At 39.6% G+C, this 25,725-nt stretch overlaps 1 protein-coding gene across 1 annotated transcript in view; it reads left to right on the forward strand.

Moving 5' to 3' along the window:
• Positions 1-279: 279 nt before the first annotated feature.
• Positions 280-25,725, forward strand: part of LOC139685954 (gamma-aminobutyric acid receptor subunit alpha-4-like) — a 94,451-nt gene continuing 69,005 nt past the window's right edge. The window contains exon 1 of the mRNA XM_071583089.1: positions 280-2,130. Within this exon, the coding sequence (XP_071439190.1) occupies positions 1,314-2,130 (817 nt within the window). The 5' untranslated portion in view covers positions 280-1,313. The remainder of the gene's footprint in view (positions 2,131-25,725) is intronic.

Consider the following 25,725-nt stretch of genomic DNA (forward strand, 5'->3'; position numbering starts at 1 on the left):
GGAGGGGGTAGGAGAACGGTGGGTAAAGTGGGATGGGCAGCTGAGGGGTAGGGAGACTTCGGAAGAGACCGAAGTGGGGGAGTGGCACGAGGGAAGCCAGTGGAGTTGTGTGCTGGCGAGGGAAAGTGGGGGAAAGGGAGGGGGAAAATGGTCGCCTCCTCCCGATCCTTGTGTGCACAGGGGACATGTGCCTTAATGTGTGCGGGGCACACACACTCCGACGAGGCGCGGGTAAGGAGGAGGCAATACGTTTGAGCAGAGCCCGGACAATTTGCCGTGACGGTCGCGGTAGGCATATACGTACGTCGTCGCCGGAGATAAAACCCCGTTGGAGAATGCCCGCCGGACCTCAACTCTTATAACGGGTGCAAATCCACAAGCGGTGGGGGAAGGAGTACGAGTAGTCTTTCTCAAGAGGGCGCGATGCCCAACTATCCTCACCCCAACTTCCACAGTTAAAATACTCCTCACCCTCCTACCCCCGTCCTCTTACACGCACTCGTCTTCTATACCAGCACCCCTCACCAACATCCCACCTTCTCTCTCTCTCTCTTTCTCTCAGTCCTCACCCCAGCTTCCCCATACCTTCTTCTCCTTTTCGTTTCGCCACGGTCGTGGTGCCAGGAGACACTGCGGGCCCCCCTTTCCTCACCTCTCCTTCGCGAGACCCCCTGCCCACTCTTCCCTACACTTCGAATTTTGCTTTCCTCACAGACCCCCTCCCTTCCCCCACTTCGCTCCCCTTCTCCCCTCAACCCTCCTTTCATCCCTCCCTCCAACTCCTGCACCCGCCCCTTTCTCGGACCAACTCCACCCGCCTCGCCCTCTGCCCCAAAACACGCCCGTGCGGTGACTCGGGGAAGGGGAGAGAGAGGCGGCTGCGGGGGTCTCGTCGCTAGTAACGGCCGCGTGCGTGCTCGTGCTGGCAGGGAAGATAGGAGAGGTGGTAGAAGAGAGGTGGGAGGAGAAGTGCAGAGAGATAGAGTGGGAAGGAGGCTTAGAAAGGGAAGGAAAGTAAAGATAGGGAGGGAGAGAGAAGAGGAAGGTTTTTTTCCTTACTCGAAATAGGAAAAATAAAAAAAAGTGAAGTTTTCTGGCGGGGATATTGGTGGAGAAGCGTGGGAGGGGTAGGGGAAGGGAGGATCAGGAGGGAATAGGAAGGAGAACTGAGAGAAGAGAGAGAGAGAGAAGGAGAGGGATAGAGGGAGAGAGAGAGAGGAAGCGAGGATAGGATAGGAACTGGGGAATACTCAAGGAAAAGGATTTCGACGTCGTTTTCCACGGGCGTCTGGTGTTCCCTTCTGTCGTTCTTCATGGCGGAGGACGTCGCGGTCCTCCAGGGCATGTCGGACCCCTGCCATCACCGTCATCTTCTTCCCGCTGGGTCCCCTACGCTGGAAGGGGTGCGGCGAGCCCCTCGCCCCCGCCGATACGATGGCGACTCCGACCACGGCAGGAGCGAGAGCTCGCCATTTCCCTCTTCTCGCCTCCCGCCGACTCAGCCCCCCCTTCCGGTCACCTCCTCAGGGAGTCGCGGCACTATCTGCGAGGGAAGAGGAACCGTGAACCCATGGGGATGCGCCTCCCGCCAGGGTCCCAACCACGTGCCAACCCGCACCCGGACATTCCATTCACCTGTTGAACCGGATGGGCGACGGCGCCATATTACCACGCCGGGCATCGAGTGCTGTGGACTCCCAGGCGGTGCTAAAGTGGCGGGCCCTGCTCCTCAATCCGCCGACCGACCGTGGGGCTCGACATCTGCTCGCCTGCTTCATTCCATTGTTTCGGAAGGGGGAGGGGAAGTCGGCCCGAGGGATTGCGCGTGTTTGGATTGTGATGAGGCGGTGACCTTGGGATCTCCTCGCATGTCGTCGGACTTGGGTGGTCAAATTGGACGCGTTGAAGGTGATTCTACACCCGAAGTAGGTGTTGTCCACCGCTTGCAGATGTCAAAGGGGGCCATTCCCTGGTGCGGGAGTTTGATGGCATTGTTGTTGTTTCTATCGTCTCTCGGGGCAGTGTCGTCAGGGAGAAGCTATAGGTTCAGTACCAGCAATGTGACAGCCCTCCTTGACAGCCTCCTTGCGAAGGACCATTACGACTACCGCATACGACCAGATTTTGGAGGTAAGGAGGAATGAATGACTTCCTTGTACTCAATAGAACGTGGGATACTATTGCTTTAATGTCGTATTTAGGGATGCACACTTCCATCCCATTGGGGTTTTGAATTATAATGGTTTTCCGCCTGTGGCCGTTGGAAATCTGTTCGGGAAATTCTCGTTTAACAATTATTTATAATATGTAACAGCATCACTTGTGTACATTCTGCATGCGTAAGAATTTTGAGTTCAGATTAAGTGTCTTATTTTGGCCTTGAGCAGTATAGCATTATTGTTAAGTAATCTTCAGTTTAAGGTATGTTTTATATGGACACACACGGGTCAACGATACATTTATTTGCCTCTTGTAACGAAATCACACCTTACACCCCAAAATACAAAAAATCCTTCCTGAATTTCGCCCATTTCCTTCCAGTCTTTATTCCGTCCAAAATTCCTGTCGTTTTCCTTAAATATTGTGCGCTTGCTCAACTTTCTCCCATTTGTCACAGTCTTCAACATTCCATCTCTAATCTAGATACTCCACATACGCGTTTCCAAGTAATTTTGTATGAATATATGTAAAAATCACCTTAGGGTAAGGGTATTTTGGTGGTATTTATTATCAATATATTGGTATAAATATTATTTTGGTGGTGTCTAAGTAATAATAACAAATTGGTAGGTTTTTTCCGGGTTGTTTGTTGGTTGTGGCCCACCCAGGACGCTGTACTCATTCACTCTAAAGGAAAAAGAAAGCATTTCGATTCAGAGCTGAAGTTGAACACCTGTCCTATTTGAGTTTACCCAATCGTGAATTATGTGGGCATTCGATTGACATTTCAAACTGCACTCGCCGGGAAAGTCTCTTTCCTTTATGCCTGTTTGACTGCCAACTTTTCCTGAAATTATCTTTCCGAAAACTTATCGTGGAAACCATCAATAATATCTTACATTAAGGTTACTACTCTAAATAAAGACTTGATCATGATAGTCCAATATTTATTCGCTTAAAATTTTCAGTATTTATTTCTTATAATCATTTAATTTATGTAAGATCTAACGATTATTATTTTCATTATTTAAGTATGGATTACGTTACGAGGCCTAATTCGTAATATTGAGGGTGCTAAATTATGATTTTTTGGATCATTTGCACGAAAAACGCTCATTAATGGGTAGTTAATCAGTCAATGAAAATGTTTTTCTCTATTAAAAAATATAGCTAGAACTTAAATCATAACTCTAATACGACTTGTATCTAATCATAACTTTTGAAAACGTTATAGCTGATACCGTAAACTTGATTGGCACAAGATTGAAAAGGGGGTGGGGGAAAAAACAAAGTTACAAGTAAGGGGTGGGTCAGGGAACACACACTAGGTCACTTGGGTGTGTTTAAGGGACAGTGACCCGCGTATACCTCAATCACACACAGAAAAGTCAAAATAAATAATAAAAATAAAACAAACTTACAGCCTCTCGATCACTAAGGTGTGTTAAGGAATTACAGCACTCCCGTAAATCGCATTCACACCCACACTCAGGGTTTGCAAGGATTTCTTATATGACAGTGACCCGCCAGTCAAACAAATGCAAGGCAAATTAAAAAAAACAAATGTAGCAAAAAATTATAAAACAAAGAAAATGTAGCGAAACAGAGCGAATTGACGTAAACAAGCAATCACTCAATCAATCCGGTGTGTTAGACCTTTTTGAATCGCATTTACACACTTTCTCAGGGTTTACAAGGGTCAGTGACCCGCCAATCACACAGGTGAATAAAAAATAATAAAACATAACTCTTGTACGAAATTGAATTTGTAATATTGCATATATACCTGCTATTCTAATGGTTTCCTACCCTTTCCTACTCTTTTCTATTATGATACCGGAAAAATTACATAATATTGCTACAAAGGTATCGTAAATAGGTCAAATAATTTCAATTAATATCCATCATAATCCTAGAATTTTCAATAAGAGAAACCATAATTCTCCCTCAGTGCAATTTGACATACCACATCTTTCCATGCATAGTTTAACAGTATAACCGACGGAATAAACTAGGTGATTTATCTGTTAAAATATAATTGGTGATACAACAATAACTTGAGCTAATTCTTCAAATAAAAACTTTTTAAATTTGAAGCTAACACGGTTTACTTGAAAACTGATATTCTCCTGCAGTGAAACGTAATTTTTAATTGACATTTGCGTCTACTATTTTAATATTATTCTTTAATAATTTAATATTAAACTTTAATATTGAACAATAATATACAAATACAGCAATAAAGTGAAAGGAAATGCAGGCCGTATTAATTTGCAACGTCAGTTACACTCATAATCTGAGTTATTCATTTCATTTATTTATCTCTTGCTATTTTCCAAACTCATATGTTGATATTATTGCATAAAAAGGGATAAAAAATGTCCCTTTCCACTATTAAGGTGTCTCAAGGATTGGTATTTGGAAAAGGAAAATATTTTATGCTCTTCAATTGATAGATTCATGCATCTATTTATCTTTTTTTTTGTACTCGACCCTGTGGGCATTGTTTTACCTAATGACACACACTTCATCCTCTAGAACTCCTGCCCTCCGGGATCCCTGATGCCTCAACCTAACATACTTTGCCCCAGTAATAATAATCTCCTTCCCTCCCCCACACGCCCGCCCATTTCAAGGACGCGCTTCGCATAAACTTTCCTGACTCCCGTTCCATTAGTGCCCCACATCTTCCGCAAGACTCCGTCCTCTTCCGCCGCTGTTTTGTCACCAAACTCTCCCGTTCCCTTACCCTTTCCCTCACAAAGAAAGCGACCCCGTGACCTCACACTGCAGGCCCCCACACACACATACCCACTTTGCACCCCCACCACTCCTCCCCTGAATCTGCGCTTTTACACCCCTCCCCATTCCCCCAAAGGTGTTTTGTTTAAAACGGCCCAGAGGAGTGCCGGAGAGGGGCAGAAGGGTGATGGAACGAACGCGGGTAATGAGCTTCCCAAGTGTTTCCGACGCAACCATCTCCGCCCTCCGGCACTCTCGTCTCCTCGCCTCCCCTTCGCGCATCCCCTTGGCTCCTTTCCCCCCGCCCGCACCCCAACACCCATTCCACATACTCCAGCCTACCTAGCTGACCCCCCCCGTAATGTTTTCAACCCTTCCACCCCCTACTTTCTGCACCCCTGCTCCCCCCATTATTCCCTCATCATTTTCTCACCTTTGTCTCTCCGGTCCTCATAATGGAATCGTTTCCGTGGCTTGTTACGGGCGTAATTTGTATCATTGTTTTCTCTCATCCAGGGTGTCAAGAGGGGTTGGAATGGGGATTTGTTGAACTGGACAGGACTTGGGTAGTCTGAGAGAATTGTTTTATGGGACGGTCACTTTTCTTTTATTTTTCTCTATTCCGTCTCTCTCTCTCTCTTTTCCTTCCTTCGTGTCTGCCTGCCTATCCTCCACGTCGTGTTAATAATTGCACTGACATTTTATTTTTCCACTGAGGACAATGGGTGCGCGTTGATGAACCCGGGGTGCTTGAATGCGCGGCCAGTGGTACTTCATCTCCTCCGGCGGTGGATTTTACAGACGGTCGAGCGTGCGGACGGATCTAAATTTAATGCTCAGTGGTCTTGAGAGCATAGGTACAGAAGCGAAATCGTCTCCTAAGTTGCGAAATCCATCACTTGCACACTACGGTGTCTGATATGCCGTACAGCCATTAAGGGAAGCGTGAGTCTCCCGTGTTTTTGTCATCGTTAAGGTTTTAAATAATTATGGCCTTGAATGCCTTACGTGTTAAATTGTGTTTTGACATGGCGCATTATTCTTTTAATAATAAAAGAAAGCTTGGGAAAAATAAAACCCATATGATGAATATTTTGGTAGTTTAAAGCTAAGCGAGAATAATTTTATTCAACATATACAGGCAAAATGCAGTGAAAGTTCGTCATTATGAGAAAAACAAATTTGCGCTTTTCCACGGATTTATTTGTAACATACTACGCGTTTCAGTTCATCGGACCATCTTCATGTACAAGACAAGATTCAACTTGTGATACATTATATTTATACCTATTTGAGGAAGTGGGGGGTGGAGAAAAGAGTGAGGAGTAAGGTAGGTGGGGGCAATGAGGGGAAATATGGAAAACCCAAAGAAACAGGGAAACTAGAAAAAAGGAAAGGAAAAAACAGGGGGGGAGGAAAGATAAGCACTGGTGGTCATTGTTGAGAAGACAGTGGCAGGTAGCTGGTTTCCCTGCGGTAGGAAGGAGGCAAGAATAAAGAAGGGCTAAGCGGGAAGTGGACATGGAAGGGATAGAGGCAGGTTGAGGGATGTGGTATAAGTGGGCTAAGAAGTACGAGTACATTATCAGGGAAGTTCGACACATATTGTGAGTGGAGGGTAGGTCGTGATTAAATGGGAAAATACGTGGAGGGTGTTCTTTGATTCTAGTCTTGAAACTTCTAGCCATCTGACCTATTTAGCATATGTCACAGGAATCACACTTCGCTTTATAAATGCCGGATTGTAAAATAGGTTCTAGTTTGTCTTTGATGCGGCGAAGAATTTTTCCTAGAGGAGGCGGATTATGAATTGATGTATTAAACTTTCTTTTATTGCATTTTCGGGCAATCTTATTGAAAAGATCACCTGCAAATAACAGGCGACACCACTTTCTTGGGTTTTATTGTGTGGGGGTAAGAGATGATGTATCACAATTTGAATCTTGTCTTGTACCTAAAGATGCTTCGATGAACTGATCCACGCCGCACTTTACAAATGAATTAGTGGAAAAGTGCAAATTTGTTTTTTTTTCATAATGAAATAAAGTTTATAGTTTGGTTACTCGAGCGTTTTAGTGGCAATTAATCACTGGTGTGACAATGTGTTAACATGTATCTAAAATTGGAAAAAGCTGGGGGGCGATGAATTCCACGAATACAAAATTAATATTAACGCAAAATTAATATAAACATGCAATAATATTGATATTTTCAATTTTTATCTAATTCTCCCTAAATTTATCTTGATTCATGCTTTTTTTGGATTCTGTAGTCTTAATGAAAGAACAGTTCAAACTGAATGGAATTGCGATGATAATATTTTCAGGCTCTCGGAGAAAATATTCAAGCTCTTTGGGGCCACATCTCAGCCAAATTTATCATTTACTTATTAAAATTTATTAATTTTATTTATTTATTTAATTATTTATTTAATTTATTCATTTAATTTATTTATTTAATTTATTTATTCAATTTATTTATTTAATTTATTTAACCAATTAATTAATTTATTTATTTATTTAATTTAATTTATTTATATAATTAATTTATTCAATTTATTTATTCAAAATATATCCCTCATTACTATTTAGTTAAAGGCACGTTCTAATATTTTCTTGGCGTTTAAACATTGGGCTCAGCGTTGGTTTTTGATTCTTGGCTGCTTTTTCTAAGGGTTTTCGTGTATATTTTACTTTACCCTTAGATGCAAGTTGATTATTTTAACAATTCCAATTCCCTTTATGTGTATTTATTGCGGAAAAAATAGATAATTTTGCGACAATTTTCTTTTAAACTTCTGCCTCTCGATTTGCAAGGTATATCTGAGCAAACCTCATTGACGATTTATTTTCAAATGTAAAAACTGTTTTTCTTAAAGTATCAAAGGTGATTAATCCGAGTAATCAAAACGTATAGGCAAAAATTTTGAATTTATTTGCGAGAGGTCGAAAATTATCACCTCGTTAAAAACTCTTCTAGAACATTTTCCAAGTTTTGCCAACATTGAGTGTAAATTTTAAAAAGTATTTCAAAGGAATTACTTTTTTCCCACACCTGGCTATTGATATTTGCGAAAGTGACGATTTGATCGTTAATTATAATGTTGAAATCACCTTACCCTAATGACCTATTGGAATAGTAGTGCTTCTTCTAGTAGTTTCACAAGGCCTGTAGGTTGAAACTAACGTAAATAGGTCGTAATTTGTGAATGGGTTCGGTGATGACATTTGGAAAAGAGTTTGACGATGCCAACCACTTGGTAAGCTCGTGCTTAGGGTCTGTACGCATAAGTAGCGGAGTTACTAAGCTCTTTTCTTTACAAAGGGATATCTACCTCGTGCTAGCTCACGTTGCAAACAAACAACTTTGGGAAGGAGGGGTTGAAAGTATGATTTCACCAACGAAAGACACAATTGTGCTAACTAACTCTAATTTCCTAGGTTCTCAAACTCAAATGCAAGGTAGTAAAAGGTTTACGACTGCGGGGTAGTAAAGGGCGAAGGGTACGTTAGCCATGAGCTATGTAAGGATTTTTGAGAATAACGTGGGAAAGAAACCAGCAGGTTACTAATCATATGCCATGAAGGCAATTATATATTTCATATTTTTCGCTTCTACAAGTAGCACAAGAAAGAGAAGAAAATTTTCAGGAAATATTTTATGACCACCAAGTATTGGACCGATAACTACAAGCCAAATTATACAGCAATAGAATAATTGGCTCTTTTAAAAAAGACACTTTATTGACTCACTGCAAAAGTAGGTACGTTTGGAGGGCAAAATCCTTCTTAATATTCCTCTTAAAATTCTCATTAATATTCCTAAATAATTTTTTTTAAGGAATGATTAATATTTGTTCCATTTTAATTTGCCAATACAAATAATCGATAGCTAACCTAATTACCTAAAATTAAAGGAAGTTATAAAAAATAAACGTGTGTAATAACCTGACAGTAACAGAAACCGCTGTGATCAATTAAGATCACATAAAATAAGCAGTATAAAATTGTCTGAGGCGTCACTTTGTGGAAGCGATTCATATCGGAAAAGAAAGAAATACTTGGTTGTTCCACATATATTTTATTAACACGACCTAGGTTTCGACTTACAAAGTCATCATCAGGTAAAGAACAGAAGACACAGGGCTTTATATAGTGGATAGAGAACTGGAGAGGGGAGGTGTTTGAGAAGAGGGAGGAGGGGAAAGAGAAAGGGAAATGGTGTGTAAGTTTGGGGGGAGGGGGAGAAGACGGTTGTGTATGGCGTCGGGGTGGGAGATTACGGTTGGGTACTGCTTGAGGGGGGGAGAGGGGCTGAGGAACAGAGGGAGGTCCAGGAGGGGGGAACGGGAGGAATAAGTTAGGTCATTAACTAGAATACCCTTAAGGTGACTATTCTTTGAAATTTCCAACCGTTCCAAGGCATCTAATCTTAAGCCTTTTTTCTCTACATGCAGAATTTTGGGGACAAAGTCACTGGAGTGGTTGTTTTCTATAAGGTGCTGGGCAAAATTGGATGACATATTTCCGTTTTTAAAACAAGCGTAATGTTCCTTGACACGATCACTGAATTTCCTTCCGGTTTGTCCAATGTAGAAGGCAGAGCACTCACAACACAATTGATAAACTCCACTCCTTTCCAATGCGGGAATTTTGTCCTTGCAGTTTGATAAAAGGTTCCCTAAGTTGGCTCTATTATAGAAGGCAGGTTTAATATTGTTTCCTGCAAGGGATCTGGTGACTTTACGGGAAATATTCCCCAGGAAGAGAATTCTTCTCCACTTCGAAACGTCTTCCTTGGGGATGGATCCGAATATTGATTTGACGGCTATTTTCTCTAGTTTTTTCCCTTAACTGGTGGTACCCCTTTCAACCTGTGCTACAATGTTTCCGTCCTGGCCTCCCTTCCCACATCCGATAACCCTATACAATTAAAAACACTTGAAATGGCATTCATTTACATCTGTATGGCCTATCAGCATCCGGGCCTCAATGTCGTTCACTGATGGGAGTGGCCTAAAATTGTTACTTTGTGGAAGCCCACCCTCACCCCTCCTTCGCCTCCCGTTCTCCCCTTCTCCTGGCCCCCTTCCCTTTCTCTCGCACCCCTCACCTCAACAACTCCAGCAGTCATTACTTCTATATCTTCAGAGGAAGACGGATTGTTTCCGTCGAAATATCAAGAAATAACGTGTGAGTGTTCTTCTTTTTTTGTGTTTCTATATTGTGTGTTACTGTGTATTGTACTATTCGGCACTTCTGTGTTACGTCTACGAAAGCATATATATATATATATATATATATATATATATATATATATATATATATATATATATATATATATATATATATATATATATATATATATGTATGTTTGAAATGGAACGCTCTTCGGCGACGCACAAGTATATAAAAACACAGATGTAAATTTTTAGGCCATACAGACACAAAGAAAGGACACTCACAATATGTTATTTGACGTTTCGACGGCTCGGCCGTCGTCTTCAGAATCTGAAGACGACGGCCGAGCCGTCAAATATATATATATATATATATATATATATATATATATATATATATATATATATATATATGGGCTGACCCAATATAACTCAAATAGAATAGAATAGCAACATTTAAAAGGACACTCACACGGTAAATTGTTCGGGCTTTCGGCCCTCTCAGAGGCCTTCTTCAAAAGAGACACTAATTGTGTGCATGTATAAAAATATAAATATATTTTTTTTATACACCCATGTATACATAATCCTTGATAAAAATCCACGTCTATATATCATGTAATAATTGATATGTCTGACTGAATCAAATAAGCTTTTTTCTTTAAGTATATATATATATATATATATATATATATATATATCAGTTGTATTTATGTGGAAGAGATAATCAGCTACGATACTTGATGGTAAGAGGCTAAATCTGATTTAGTAGGCACATAAAATTACATTTTTAATAGAAAAGACTGGGGCACTTGTGAATTAAGGTTCTTAAATATGTAGAAATACAAATTCATATGAAATGAGAGAGCAATAAGTGTCCGTATCTACGTCATTGAGGGTCCGATTTTTTATTGTGACATTGGGGCATACACACGTTTTTATACTCTAGCATTTTTATTCATTTGTTTGGCGGATTTCAATACTAAATATCTATACGAGAGTGAGGATAAATAAATGCATTTTTAATGGCATTCCCTTAGTAAACTAAAAACTTCATGAACGCATCCTTGCAAGAAGAAAGGTGCATGCAAACTGAAGACTAATAAAGTGTAACTAAAGGTAATACTTAATTATTTTACTACGGGAAGGAAACTAGGAGTTTAAGAGGAAGGCACGAAGAAAATGCATTAGAGTCATGCCGAGAAGAGGAAATTAAAACACCCCTGATACAAGGAGAAGAATGAAAACAAGGGGCGATGGGAAAAAGAATGAGGGGCCAGGCCAGTTTCCCCACAGTTGTACGCACATGGAAAAATCCCCTTACTAACCTACTGACACTGCTTTCAGTCATTGTCTGTGACATTATATTGGCGATCAAAATGACATGCAACCACTTTTCTTGACTTATTCGTACTGCTCCGAACAGTATTCTGCCTTCTTATGTCGTGCCTCGTATTCCATCGTTGGCATTTATTTCTGTCCGTTTTATTTTTTATTCTTCTTCAGGCTCATCTCTCACAAACGTTAACTTAACTCAAACTTAACCTCTGGTCTCCTTGCCTCCTTGCCCCAGTTTCGGAGCTAGGTAAAATAACTCACCATATCAAAGTTCTCACACATCCTTTCTTTTCTTTATTAGTTAAGGTTATGGCCATCAACCTTTTCGTATACCTCGCCATCAAACGCCTCAATGTCATATCTTTTTTCTCTAACGCAACCACTTTTTATATGATCCTACTACTTGACCCACTGTGATCGAAAATGTCATACATGTGTGAAATGTTACAGTTGCTCTTTTTTCCCGTCTCACCTTCATGTGAAACTTTGATTTATATTTACTGATTACTACATTGCATCACTTTTATTACCGGTGATTTTTATCCGATCCATATCTTCCTGTTTATTTAATATATCGATGAATATTTGCTATTCTTTGCTAGACTGTCCAATGTCTGACTTGATGAATGCCTCATCTTCTCTTATGCTTACCTCCATTTGTCCTATTTCTTCTGTCGTCGTGCGTCTGCTCCAGAATGGCTTATTTAATATCAGAGGTCATTCACAAGAGCAGAGTTTTCACGGGCTACTCTGCATATGATGATATTAATCTAGCAATAAAGATGTAAAAATTCCGTAAATATTCACTTTTTTAAATTTTTTCCCGAATTATTTGTCTGATTCTTATAGAGAAGTGGTATAGGAGCACGATAGGACTGGAAATACTAATATTACTTATATTTTTCTCGCGTATTGTGGTTTTTGGAATGTGCGCCGGGTGTTAAACACGTCTAATTTTTTATTGTTTTAAGATTTCTCACTAATATGACTCTTTTGTATACACATGCTCTTGGCATATTTATTTTCATATCTGGTTTAATTCCTGATACTTCGATGTAATTGATGAAATTTTGGCTGAGGATGTCTTTTACGGACATCATAATTGGCCCTCGTAATTTTGTATCGAGAACTCTAACAACTCAATGGTCAGGGGACTATATTTTGACATTTTGTCTTCCTCATTTGATGTAAGAATAGAGCCATTTGGAATGGTCATTCTTATTAAGAATATTTTATTTAATATTTTGTTAATACGTTTGCATGTAACGTCCAGTCTATTGCGTATTATTGCTTTTTCTGTATGTAGTGTTCTGTTCCAATAAAGTCTGTTTTTTTTTCATTTTCTGATGATGTTCTTCTGACTGTACGCAGAGTGTTTTAGTATAAAGTGCGGGTTGTAATGAGTTCATGTTTATCAGTTTTTTCTTAGTGTAATATAATCGCCTTCGCGTTATGTATTTCAGTGCATTTCGTTCCTGCAATAATTTCGAATCCGGCTGTTCTGTGTTCTGCAAATGTCTTTCAGTTGGTGTTATCGTCTTTCTATAGTTCATTGTATCACATATTCAATGCATTTCTTTGTTTCTTTCATTCGATCGTGTATTGCCTCTGAGAAAAAAATGTTCGGTTATCAGCCATGTACAAAAAAGATTTGTGTGTATTTACCGGTGTTAAATACTGTGGTAGTGGGTGCCATTTAAAGCTTTTCTTGGCTAGGTTTTATTCTTTTGCTCTATGAAATCCATTTTTGCACCCTTTCCCAAGTTCTCCTTTCACAGAATCAGCAGCGTACAGTGATAACTTGTAAAATGTTTCAATGATAACTTGATGCAAGGTCAAGGAACGTTGTTACCACGCTCTTGTAAGGCCTCATTTAGAATACGCATGCAGCGTGTGGGATCCGAGTGAAAAAGGTCTCATTTGGGAAATTGAGAAGGTTCAACGCCGGGCAGCCCGTTTTGTAAAAAATTCCTACGATAAAACGCAAAGCGTCACCGAAATGCTCATGGATTTGGGGTGGGAATCATTGGCTGAGAGACGATTCAATGCAAGATTGAAATTATTAAATAAATTTAGATCCGCATGTTTCAGCACCGAGGTCTCGCAAATTATTCGTACTCCTACATACATTGGTCGCTTGGATCATGCATATAAAATTCGGGAAATAGATGCCAGAACTAGCCGACTCAAGGACTCCTTCTTCCCACGGACAATACGGGATAGCAACTGCAGGGTTATAGATAGCAAAAATTCCACTTGCCACCCTCAGCGTCTAAAAAATAATTAGTTGTATTTAAATGCATGCTCTTCCACTAACCTTATGTGTTTTGCTATAATAACCCATTCTTTCCGAATGACCACATTCGTGTTCCGTTCATCTGTTTTTAAGTTTCCCTTTCAATCCCTCGTCCCTCTCCGCGGGGGCAAATTCCTGCTACCTGCAACGTTGGGTCGCATTCCCTGCCAATTAGAGACTCTTTGGGGGTAGAGTGTTTCGTGGTCCATTTTCATGTGGTAGTGATGTTTCAATTTCTTGCTTGTTGTGTCCTGGCTTCCGTGTTGTAGAATGTCTTTCGTGCTGCATCATGGGGTGCAGTTTTTTAGTTGTTTTGCGGTATATGTGTTTGCATGAGTATTGGATGAAGGGATTTTTGAGTGTGTGCGCTGCTGTGGGTGTAATTTTCCGTGTTGTTTTTTTTTGCATGTGGTATTTTTCTTTTTTACGGTTGGTGACCTAACACCCCCCGCCACACGCCCTTGCGGCGGCCTGCGGGGTATTATGTAGATGTAGATGATGCAGTAGTGCAGACTTGTTGAAGGTTTACGTATTTTTATTTGAGTTTTGTGCGTTTCCAGGATATCTATCTTTCTCCATTCTTTCTACTGTTAGGGACCATTTCAATAAATGATTTTTGTTATTGCACACCATGTTATAATCCATATTAAATAAAACAGTTACATGTTAGCCTTTTGGTCGCTATACATCGTTCTACGCCTGAAAAAATAACACATTAGATATGAATTTTAAATTAAAAATTACAGTGAGTATCAATTCTCAGAACTGACATTAAACATTAATTTGAACGGATATTTGTGATAAACCTTGAGGTTTCAATTTTATCTTCATTGTCATTCTCAGCTATACTACCTTGATCAAAAAGTTCCCGGAATGTATTCAGAAAATTAAAAATACAAGTTTATTCATCTAAATCTATATTGTCCCCTTCAAAGTAATCCCCATCGACTGCAACACACTTATGCCAGCGCTTGATCCAATCCTCGAAACATTTTTTATATTCGGTTTTCGGTATGTCCATCAGTGCTTCCTGCGATTTTTCCATTACTTCCTCTCGGCTGCTAAAACGCGTTCCCCGTAATGGTTTTTTAACTCGATTGAACAGAAAGAAGTCACAGGGAGCCAAATCAGGTGAATTCGGTGGCTGTTGGATGGTATTTGTTGCATTTTTCGTCAAAAAATTACGAATAATGATAGCACTGTGCGACGGTGCGTTATCATGGTGCAAAATCCACGAGTTTTCTGCCCACATTTCTGGTCTCTTTCGGCGAATTGCTTCACGCAAACGTCTCATAACGCCCAAATAATACTCTTTGTTTACTGTCTGGCCTTCTGGCAAAAATTCATGATGCACTACACCGTTGTAATCCATGAAAACCGTCAGCATTGCCTTCTTTTTTGACTGAAAACGACGTGGTTTTTTTGGTCTCGGCTCATTTGGTGAACGCCATTCACTTACCTGATGTCTGGATTGCGTGTCGTACTCATAAACCCACGTCTCGTCTCCAGTAATGATCCTTTTGATGAATGTGGGATCGGATTCAGCCTCGCAAATCATGTCTTTTGCGACGTCAACACGGTCTCTTTTTTGCATGAAATTGAGGTCTTTTGGCACCAACTTTGCTGCTACACGACGGAAACCCAAATCATTAACCACAATGTCTTGGGCGGATCCATAGGCAATGTTCAAGTCCTCCGCTATTTCTCTGATGGTTAATTTGCGGTTATTGACCAACATTTCTTTTACTTTATCAATTTTTTCACCGACTTTCGATGTCGATGGTCTGCCACTGCGTTCATCATCTTCGATTGACTCACGACCACTTCTGAACCGCTCGTGCCACTGGTAAACGACCGTTTTTTTTAGAGAATCGTTGCCGAAACACTTTTCCAACATTTCCAACGTCCGTGCGCCACTAAATCCGTTTTTTACGCAAAATTTAATACAAGTTCGTTGTTGCAAATTTAAATCCATTTCTGAAATTGTAAAAAATCGCCAACACACACAGAGATAGATGTACTCTTGGCTACGTAACTTTTGCAAATGTCAAGTTATGACACTAAGATTTAAAGGGAATATCAACAACAGATGTACCAATTTAACAAAAAAACAGAACTCAAATCGGGACGATGGGAGCGCCACACGGTGGTTATTCCGGGAACTTTTTGATCAAGGTAGTATACCTTGGCGTGTTCATTCTTTCAGCTATACATATATATATATATATATATATATATATATATATATATATATATATATATGTATATGTATAAGGACATTCTTCTGTACAGGCGCTGTATATTTCCATCATTCTCGTTTTTTTCTTTACGCAGTATACGAGGCAGAGTAAGGCTCATTTACATCTATTCAAATATTGGCGGGTAAGAACAAGTTGTACGTGTCAAGAGCCATCTATTAATTGTTTTCAAAACCACTGAAGTTATTGTTTTCACTCAGTGGTCATTTGCCAGACGGTGAATGCAAATGACCATTCCAGAGAAAATCGCTGCCCCCTCCAGTTGCGAAGGGCTCTTAATTCGATTTTTGTGTCCAAAAGGATCACCAGCTCCAGCACCAAATTCATCGGGTCTTGTGCCTAGTTTATGGACCTATAGTACATGATTGAAGGTAAGGTTAGACAATGGTGTCGAGAAAATCGCCTCACAAATGTATGCGATGAAGAAGAGGATGAAGAAAGATGATGAAGAAAAAGAAGAGTGGCAGAATCCGATGAAATCGTTCAGCAAGTGGAACGAGAACTGCGGTCTGATGGATTGTTTACGATGAGTAACCTGGCTGATAACTTTCCTCTTCATGGACGCACCACAATTTACATTATTGCTACAGAAAAACTCGGATATCACAGATAGTACGCACGTTGGGTACCGAAAATGCTTATCGGCCAACACAAAGAGCAAAGAATGTTGAGCGGACGTGCATTTTGATCACCCACCCTACAGTTCCGACCTTGAACCTAGCGATTATTTCCTCTTCTTTCACTTGAAACAGTGCCTTGGTGTACACCGGTTCGCAAAGGAACTCGCGTCCACAGTTGTTATTGGCTCAATTACCTGGTGGTGAAATTCTATGCTAAGGGATTAAGGAAGCTGGTTTAGAGTTGCCAAAAGTACCTAGAAGTGAATATAGATCATGTAGAAAAGTGAGTTAGGTTTTTAGAAATCATCTTTAGAACTAGGTTTTTTAGTGAATTAGGTTTTAGAAAATTATCAGTAAAACGTCTTAATAATAATATATTTATTTATGCCCGAACGGACTTATCTTGAAAAATGTCCCTGGCAGTTTTAACGTCGTCACTAAAGGAACCTGATTCTAATTTTATGCAATATATTTAGAGGATAATTTGACTTCTTGGAAGCGCGGAATAAGAAGCAAGTACCGAAAAGTGGCGTAGTGGGGCAGGCCTGTAAGGGGAGGAGGGGTTGCGGGGGCCGCCGTTACCTTGGGGCTTGGGTAGAGAGGTTGGGGTCGCCGGCTTCGAAAGTATTCGGATACGCTCATCCCATTGAAGCAATCCTCTTTGGGGGCTGGGCGCATTGATTTTTCTAGGCATTTGCGTTCGATTGACCGAGGGGTGGACGGACCATTCTAATAGGATTGCTGAGAGACCGGATACCGGCAGCCAAACTTCTTGCCAAGTTGTTTGAAAGCATAACTAGATCACACGGACAGGGAGAACTGAGCTGTGACACGTTTTTCTGGATACATTCAATTTTCAGAAAAAAAATAAGCATGAAGTGGTCGCAAAAGTCTGACAAACTAGATAGAGGGATTGGACCTGGTTTTTGCCTATCACCAGTTCAATATTTAATTTCACCACCAATTCAATATTTAATTAGGAGATACGTTAAGTAACATCATGGAAGAATACAAAGGTATAAGTACTTGGGGACGTAAGATATCATGATATCATGATATCATGATACTGGTTTTAGGAACTCTACCGCTTCAAAAAACCGCAAATACATCTGCATAATAATACCCAAACCGCACCGCAAGGGCGTGTGGTGGAGGATGTTATGCCATCACCCGTATGCTAATGTTAGAAGGGGGAATGATTGAGCATGTGGTAAAAACAAATGTTGGGACTATATTTAGTGATGAGGATGACCGACTGTGAAGAAATAAATGCCATGGTACATTTAAGAAGAATAAAACAGGTTACAAGGTAAGGAAATGGAGTGTACTATTCATTAATTGAAGGAATGAGGCTATGGTTCAAAAAAGGATAGGCAATGGGGAAGATATTGCGTCGTAGAAATCGGGACCAAAGCTGTGGAGGAGACCAGCCAAACACTTTATATAGAATATTCTGTTGCACGGACGTTATGCGTGGACCATGAGAAAGAGAGAGAAAAGGAAAGTATTGGTTCTTTTAAGATGTGGGCGCGGAGGAGGTTGGAAAAAATAAGATGTGTGGAGAGAATAGGTGGTAATAAGTAGTATTTAAAAAGAGTTTAGTGAGGCTAGACCACTTGTGAATGTTGCTCATAAAAGGATTTAATTCTGAATTGAACAGGCGTTAAGAGAAAGAGATTCTAGAAATGAGTATTAAGAGAACAGAAGAGGAAGGAGGGGTGAGAAGAGGAAGACGACTGAACTAAATAGATGCTGCAAAGAGGAAAGGAAGGAGATGCAATGGGATAAAGAAAGACATATAGGACAGGAGGGAATCGAGGCAACGGTAGTGTCCGGGATGTGCCACTAGGTAAAAACTATGATGATGAAGAATAAAGATAAAGATTGGTGGTGATTATATCCCCAAAGAACGTTGAAGTCCACCAATTTCAGAACTCGTTGTATCGTATTAAATTATCCTAGTAGCCGGCTGTCCATATCCAGAGAACAAGGGTGAACTATCACGGGTAATTACATTGCAGTATATAGTAAATATATCTGATGTCTGGTAAATATCCTCCAGCCCTGTGCCAAATTCCGCAAGAGAAACAATCATCTGGTTGTGGCGCAGGGGCTTACAAATGCGATTACTTCGTGGTAATCAGTGTGCCAAGGGTGATTCGTCTGAAAATTTTGTTGCTTGAACGCCCAAAAATTGAAAGTGTAATAGGCCTCCCAGGAACCTAACTAAGAGCTAAAACCCTTTCGCATTATTTCCTTTAACCAATTCAATAAACTACTCCTTATATGCATGTAATTTTTATGTGTGGAAACAGACGAATTGTAAATTTTCCAGAATATTACTTTTCAAAATGATGCCTAAAATATGTATTTGGAAACTTCTGTCGCCTTCATTTTTATAATTTATATTTTTTTATATTTACAAACTCTGATAGTTTCTTAATGGTGTTATACAATTTATTGTTTGTAACTTTTTCCAAGAGAACTAAATTGCTCCAGAACAATAAGTCTTATTACAATAAGTGTTTATTTTTATAAACTTTCTGAAGCGCTTTGGTGGAAATAGAGGTATTTGGGTCCAAATAACGGTCAACAAGAAGAGACAAAGCACCTCAAGTAGGGATCGAGATACCTCGGAAAAATATTCACCACCGCCGGGATTTGAACCCGTGCAATCTGGGTGGGAAGCCAGTACGTTAGGCCCCGCACCATCTCGATCCCCCTTGTAATAGAAAAACTCTGCAATTCCACCATTACGAAAATTTCCATTTACACAGTCTCATGATGGCTCGTGTCTTGTCACTACTTTTCCTATCCCCTCCAGAGATTCTCATGGTGCGATGTACTTTTAGCTTAGCGTTTTATCTGTAATAACTACCAAATGATTCTTTCTGTCGCGTCATTGGCCAAGCGAAGAAATTGTAGTGATATTAAAGTACCCAGAAATATGTTTTACTGTAAACGATACCCCTTTGATGAAGCTATCACTAATAGAAGGGCCTATTCGTCAGAGCACTTAATATGCTTGAATAAATCTGAAAATTTCATTTCATTGTGAGCTTTTTAGGTATTTTGAAACGTATGCTTTGGAGTAACTGTTAACATACCTGTACTTCGACCCAAAATATATTTCGTGATCGTTATATATATTTGGTAATACCTAATCAGCGGCTGATACATACAAGAATGAATTGATTGACATATATGAAAACATAGTCGTTCATACATGTATTTGTTTGCGTTAACGAAAACACTGGTGGACTTGGTAGTCCAGTTAGTGGAGCGCTTGGCTGTATATTGGAGTGCTGGGTTCGATTCCAGGTTAATACTGCGGAAACCCTCAGCTTAACTCAAGTTGCGTGATTTTCGGGGAGCAGATCATCCCGGAAACTACAGGAGGCACAGGGGAAAGAACTGATTCCTCTACTTTAATTTTCGTATTTCACAGGCTGTTGGACTTACCGCGCATGTTGTGTGAGCTTTACCCTCTTCTGTCAAACCAACTTTCGTGTTCTTAACGGTAGTGGTTGTGACAAAAACACTTGTTTACATAATTTACATTGGCTGAATCATCAAATTTTAGTCTTTCAGTTATTATATATTTGAGTTATTAAATATAGCATATATAATAACACGGATATATATACTAGTCTTATGTTACCTAGCTTTTCACACATGATGTGTGCACCCCGTTAATAGATAAATATTAGTTTAACACTCTAATAATTGACTTTATTTTGTGTAGAAACTAGCCTCCTTTAGCCTGTCTAATCGTCAGTTTGGCATATACGTTTATTGTGGTAAAAATATCACGTGCGGAAAGGGTTTTATAGGAAAGAAAAAAAAATTATTCTAGTACCCTTCAAGCCACCGCTAGGGTGCGTGGTAGGGTGTGAATGCACACCACACTAATTTTGACCCTAATATGATCCTACTTCGGATAGACAATGTCATTATGGTCCCTGATCTTTCGGGGAAAAAATAACATTTTGAATCTATCTGTTATACACTTTATCTCTGTAATTTTACAGGCATGATCTCTATTTCTGTAATGCTATAGGGGTAATAATACAGTTTCAAAATCACTGCTGAAAAGACGTCCTTCACATGCATGCAAAAGATTAAATCTGTAATTTAACATCGTGACTTCGTGAGGATCCCATATATTAGCAGCATATTCTAAATGAGGCATAACCAGCGAAAGATAATATTTCTCTTTGACATTTTCATCATATTTACCCAGGACTATTCTAATAAATCCTTATTTTTGTTAGCTTGTGCACATATTCCTCGTATGTGTTTCACCCAGGAGAGGTCGTGAGGGAGGGTCACATTTAAGTACTTAAACGAGTCTAAAAATTCCATTTAGGTGTTGGGAGGGAATTGCTCTTATTAATAAAAAAATCATACCAGATATATATTTTTTAAAGTAGGTATCTTTTGGAGCGCATTCGTGTTGATTGTATTTAGGATATTGGTAATTTTATTATCAGTACGTTTTTAGAGCACGCGACTGAAATGGGTGGTTGAAAATATACCGTCCCTCATTCTTATCTTTCTTGTTGACTCTCAAGTGATACCGCGAAAAATATATTCTCGTGCGTATATATTCGAACCCTTTAGGTCTCCTGGCTCTCCGTCATCCATTGCCATCTCAACCACACCTCCTCCCATCCTATCACACTCGTGGAAACAGTTTTCTTTGAGATTGGCGAGACTTCACGGAATTCCTTCTGTCTCTCCGTGTTCGGGGTAATAAGACGAGACCGACTGAATGAACGGGGTGAGCTAGGCTGAGCTCTTTCGTTTCTTTAATTTCAGTGCTCCAATGGCAGCGCTGTGCTTGAATTATGGGATGTGAGGGAGCATAAACAAGTCGCGAAGTCGGTTGAGATAATAAATAGGCGGCGCAAGTGCTTAAGCAGGAAACATTGCACCTAAATCATCATCCTGATTTAAACTCCGCTGTTTTCTTGGAAAAGGTAGGGTCAATATTAATTCCACGCTGTGCCTGTAGATTGACTGGGTCTCTCACACTGGAAATGTTTTTGGAAAAGTCCGCTCGCGTGATGGGACCACGCTCCGGCCAAGTTGAATGTTAAAATAAATGTTGGTTTTTTTGTCTCAATTATTATCTTTTCCTTTTTCAAGCAATTTGAAACAAATTTCACGAAATAAATGCTTAATTCAGCCGTATTTTCCGTTTGAAAATAGTTTATTAAGTAGATAGGACTGTTAAATAAACAGTATTATTAACTGCTTTCACTCTAATCACCAGGGTTCATTTTTTCGCAAAGATTATTTCGCTGCAAGCATTGTATTTTTTTCTATTTAATCTTCAGATGATTTTTATATCGAGTAATATTACTGGGTGGCCATCTTTTCGAATGCGATGGTTTCAGGCTCTAATTTGTGAAAATTCGTGATTACTGGATAAGTAAGCTTAGTATTATTTTTACAAAACTTGATTGCACTAATAGCGGTTACTACGCATAGCAGAAATACTGAGGTATTTTTTTTAGCTCGATGGTTTCAGGTTTCTTTAGTTTGTGAAAATTTTTGATCACTGAATAAGTAAACTTTACTTTTTTTCCCCAAAAATTGTATTACAATACTATCTATTTCAACGCGTAGTAATAAGTATCGTAGTTTACTGAGAGGTCTTCTTTTTATTCATTATTTGCAGACTCTAAGAATTAGCTCATAAGCAACATTATCATGCGTATCTGATGATGTTGCCTATGCGTCGAAGTCGGTAGTAGTACTATTTAATTTTTGTGAAAAAATACTAAGTTTACTTGTTGAGTTTTAATTTTTTATATGTTATTTTACAGGTGAAAACTCCAGTGGGTGTAAGAGGGTGATTATTTTATGCAGGGAATTAAAAATCCATTAAAAATATATTCTCTACTAAAAGACTTTGAATTATCTAAAACGTTTGATGAGCCAAGGGACTTAGGAAATTAGAGCTACGAGAATCTAGACATGCATTACATGATTTAAGATTCAATTGTTCTCTACGCACCCAAGGAGAGCTGACAATACCACTAGGTACTATGGCAGCAACGTGACACAATGACTACACTATGACTCATATATTTGCAATCTTGTGCATCTGAATCTTACCATCGTGGTTTTGTGGAGTTCTTAAAGTGTTCGTAGTGTCTTCATGAAGTAAACAAATTTGATCGCAAAATTCGCAAAATAATTTTACGAGTGAATTTCGTAAGTTGTTTCAGTTTTGATTTTCATAATGGTTTAGTTTTCGAAGTAGATACTGCGTGCATATCTATAATTGTCTCTCGGGAGGGATATGCAGTCACCGATAATGTTTTTTAGTTACATTGTTCTTGATGACTGGATCATGAGTATAAAATTCGCGAAAAAAGGCTAAAATCAGCACAATCAAGGACTCATTCAAACGAAAAATTGGGAATAATAACTGTCGGGTTGGCACTTAAATGATGCCACTTGCTGCCCATAATGTATAGATAACTAATAACTTCATTTATATGCATACTTTTCGCAATTATCTGGCATATGTTTTGGTAAAACTCATGCCACATGACCGATTAGGACTGAAATACATCTAACAATGTGCATGTTAAATCGATTTATAATCGTTTTTGTTGTACTTTCAAGCTCCCCTGCTTCCATACTTCGTCGCTCTCCGCGGGGATGATACCTCACGGGATTCGCTGCCAACAGCGGGGCGCTATATTTTCTATCCTTAGTGTTTGTGGTGGGGACCATAACTTGCATGGCTATGAATTAATAGAATCTTCCCATACCTGCTTTCCAGTTGTGTATGACCTGTCTTAGTCTGATGGCGACCTATCCAATAAGTGGTCATTTTCATATTAACTTCTTATTAGTATACTTCAAAACGAATAAGTTTTCCGCCAACATGCGTGACTTCCGCCATCATACACATATTTTCAGAATTCTAAGTGAAGGTTTTTTTTGCTCTTTTCCTCATCGCTAACCATTTCAACCTGGTGCTTTTACCCCCCTGCCACACTTTTTTAATGGATCTCGAGGTATTTGCATAGATGTAGAGGATAAGAGCTTAAAAGTTTTTGATTACTCGATTGGCGAAGAATCTGAATACACCGCAGCCACCGATAACTAACCGGTATGGAATTCTTCCTGCAATTTAATCTACCTATCTGCGACAGACAAGTTACAATTGTTGTGCATATTATTAATCGGTGATCTACCGGTTAAGGTAGGTTTTGGATGGGCACTATGTATCTATATGCCTATATGCTTTGCATCCATTTTTCCTGTCTCCTTTTGATTTCTCCCAACAATCCCCTCTCCTCCCCCTCCATACTTAGCACCTCCTCATTTGTTTTCCATCCTGTCCACTACCCCTTCTCCATCCTTCTCCACACCTATATTTCAAAAACTTCACACCTACGCTTATCATCCAGCTTCAATGACCATGTTTCCGCGCCGTACGCTCCATGTAAAAGTTTTTACGGGTATTTTCTTAACATCCATGCTAAACGTCCCTGTGATCGTCCCTCCTTTTTGTGAAAGCTTCTGTGCCTAATGCAATTCTTCTCCTTTCGTCCATACTACTTTAACCATTTTGGCTCAAAACACTTCCAAGATAAGTAACTGTTCCACCTGCTCTAGTGTTGGCCCTCCTATTTTAACGTTTAGGTTAGCCGTTTTCATTCTGGAAAACCGCATTGCCTTTGCTTTATTTACATTCATACCTATATCACTGACTTTCCAATGTATTTGACAGTGCTTGCAACCCCTTGACAGTCTAACAAACTGAAGTTTGTTCATCCGCAAGCCTAATTGATTTCATGAATTTCCTTACCAATTTTCATTCCTAAATCCATTTTTTCTCATTCCTCTTCAACCATTTTCTTCACGTATATGTTTAACAGCTCAGGTGATAATGTACATTTTCCTAACTCTGCGCATCCGGACTTTCCACCCCCCACCCGCACCTGAGTAGTCTACGACACATACAGATTGCAGTTCCTTCTCCTATGCCTCCAATGTGCTCGTATTTGTTGCCCCTGTAAATGGGAAAACATTCCCATCGAAAATGAATCTCCTTTCAGCCTTTAACGTTTGATTTCCGTGTGGCGATCACGTTAGCAATTTGTCTGCATCTCGACTCATATGAAGACGGGTTTCTTCGGGAAAGAACCGGTCTTCATGAAAACATGCGCATGGCGATGTAGGGTTAAAGGGATGACGTCAATGGGATTTACCCACGGCGAACTTTTTTCGCCCTCTTCCGCTTAGCGCGATCGCACGATCTTCTTAGGTACTACTTTGCACACACGTATTAAACATCCTGGTTTTAGTGCCCAAGGTGTGTTACACCCAGGCAACGGAAGTAATTGGGAAGACTTCTGCAAGGCAATCTCCGAGATCCTCGGTCGGAAATTAGCGAACTTTAGATTGCTTTATTTTTTGCCTCACCATGAAAGAGAATATAGGTGGCTCAGCACGACGAGTTGATGAATATGACGAGGAATGAAGGTGATTGATTGCGGATTCACACCGACCAATATCACCACCTAAACTCAGGAGACACACTAAAATGATTCACAGTCAAGTCACGAATTCTCGAGAATTTTATCTTAGCAGTAGGACCTTTGGATTTTGATAATATTGGACGAATGTTTCATTTTCCAGCGTGAGAAACCTACGAGTATATCGGTAGGTAACAACTTTGAGGAAATTATTTGGAAATATTATGAAGGAAAAATTCAATAAAAGAATGGACAGGTTCATTTTTTGTTTAATAAATATCTGAATGTTTTTTTTTCGTTTTATCCTGGTCAATGATTTCATTTTCTGTTTAATTTACTGAAAATGATAATACTATCATTTGGTTTTGGTGGTTTTTAATAATTTTTTTTATTATTTTTTAAGTTTTTCTTCATTGTATTGTTATTCTCAAACATTTCTCATTCCATTAAAGAACATTTCGCTGTAATGCAAACGAAAATGAACTAATCTTTCATATCAGTTTTGAAAATAATTCTAAGTATGGTCTACATATTTCTCCTTATATCATTAATAAAATGACTCTTAACTACCATTAAAACAAGCTGAAAAAAACCAAAAAAGTATTATATTTTTATGAGGAATAAA

The sequence above is a fragment of the Hetaerina americana genome, unplaced genomic scaffold (genome assembly GCF_022747635.1).
Source record: "Hetaerina americana unplaced genomic scaffold, ioHetAmer1.1.p SCAF_122, whole genome shotgun sequence".
Taxonomy (NCBI): domain Eukaryota; kingdom Metazoa; phylum Arthropoda; class Insecta; order Odonata; family Calopterygidae; genus Hetaerina; species Hetaerina americana.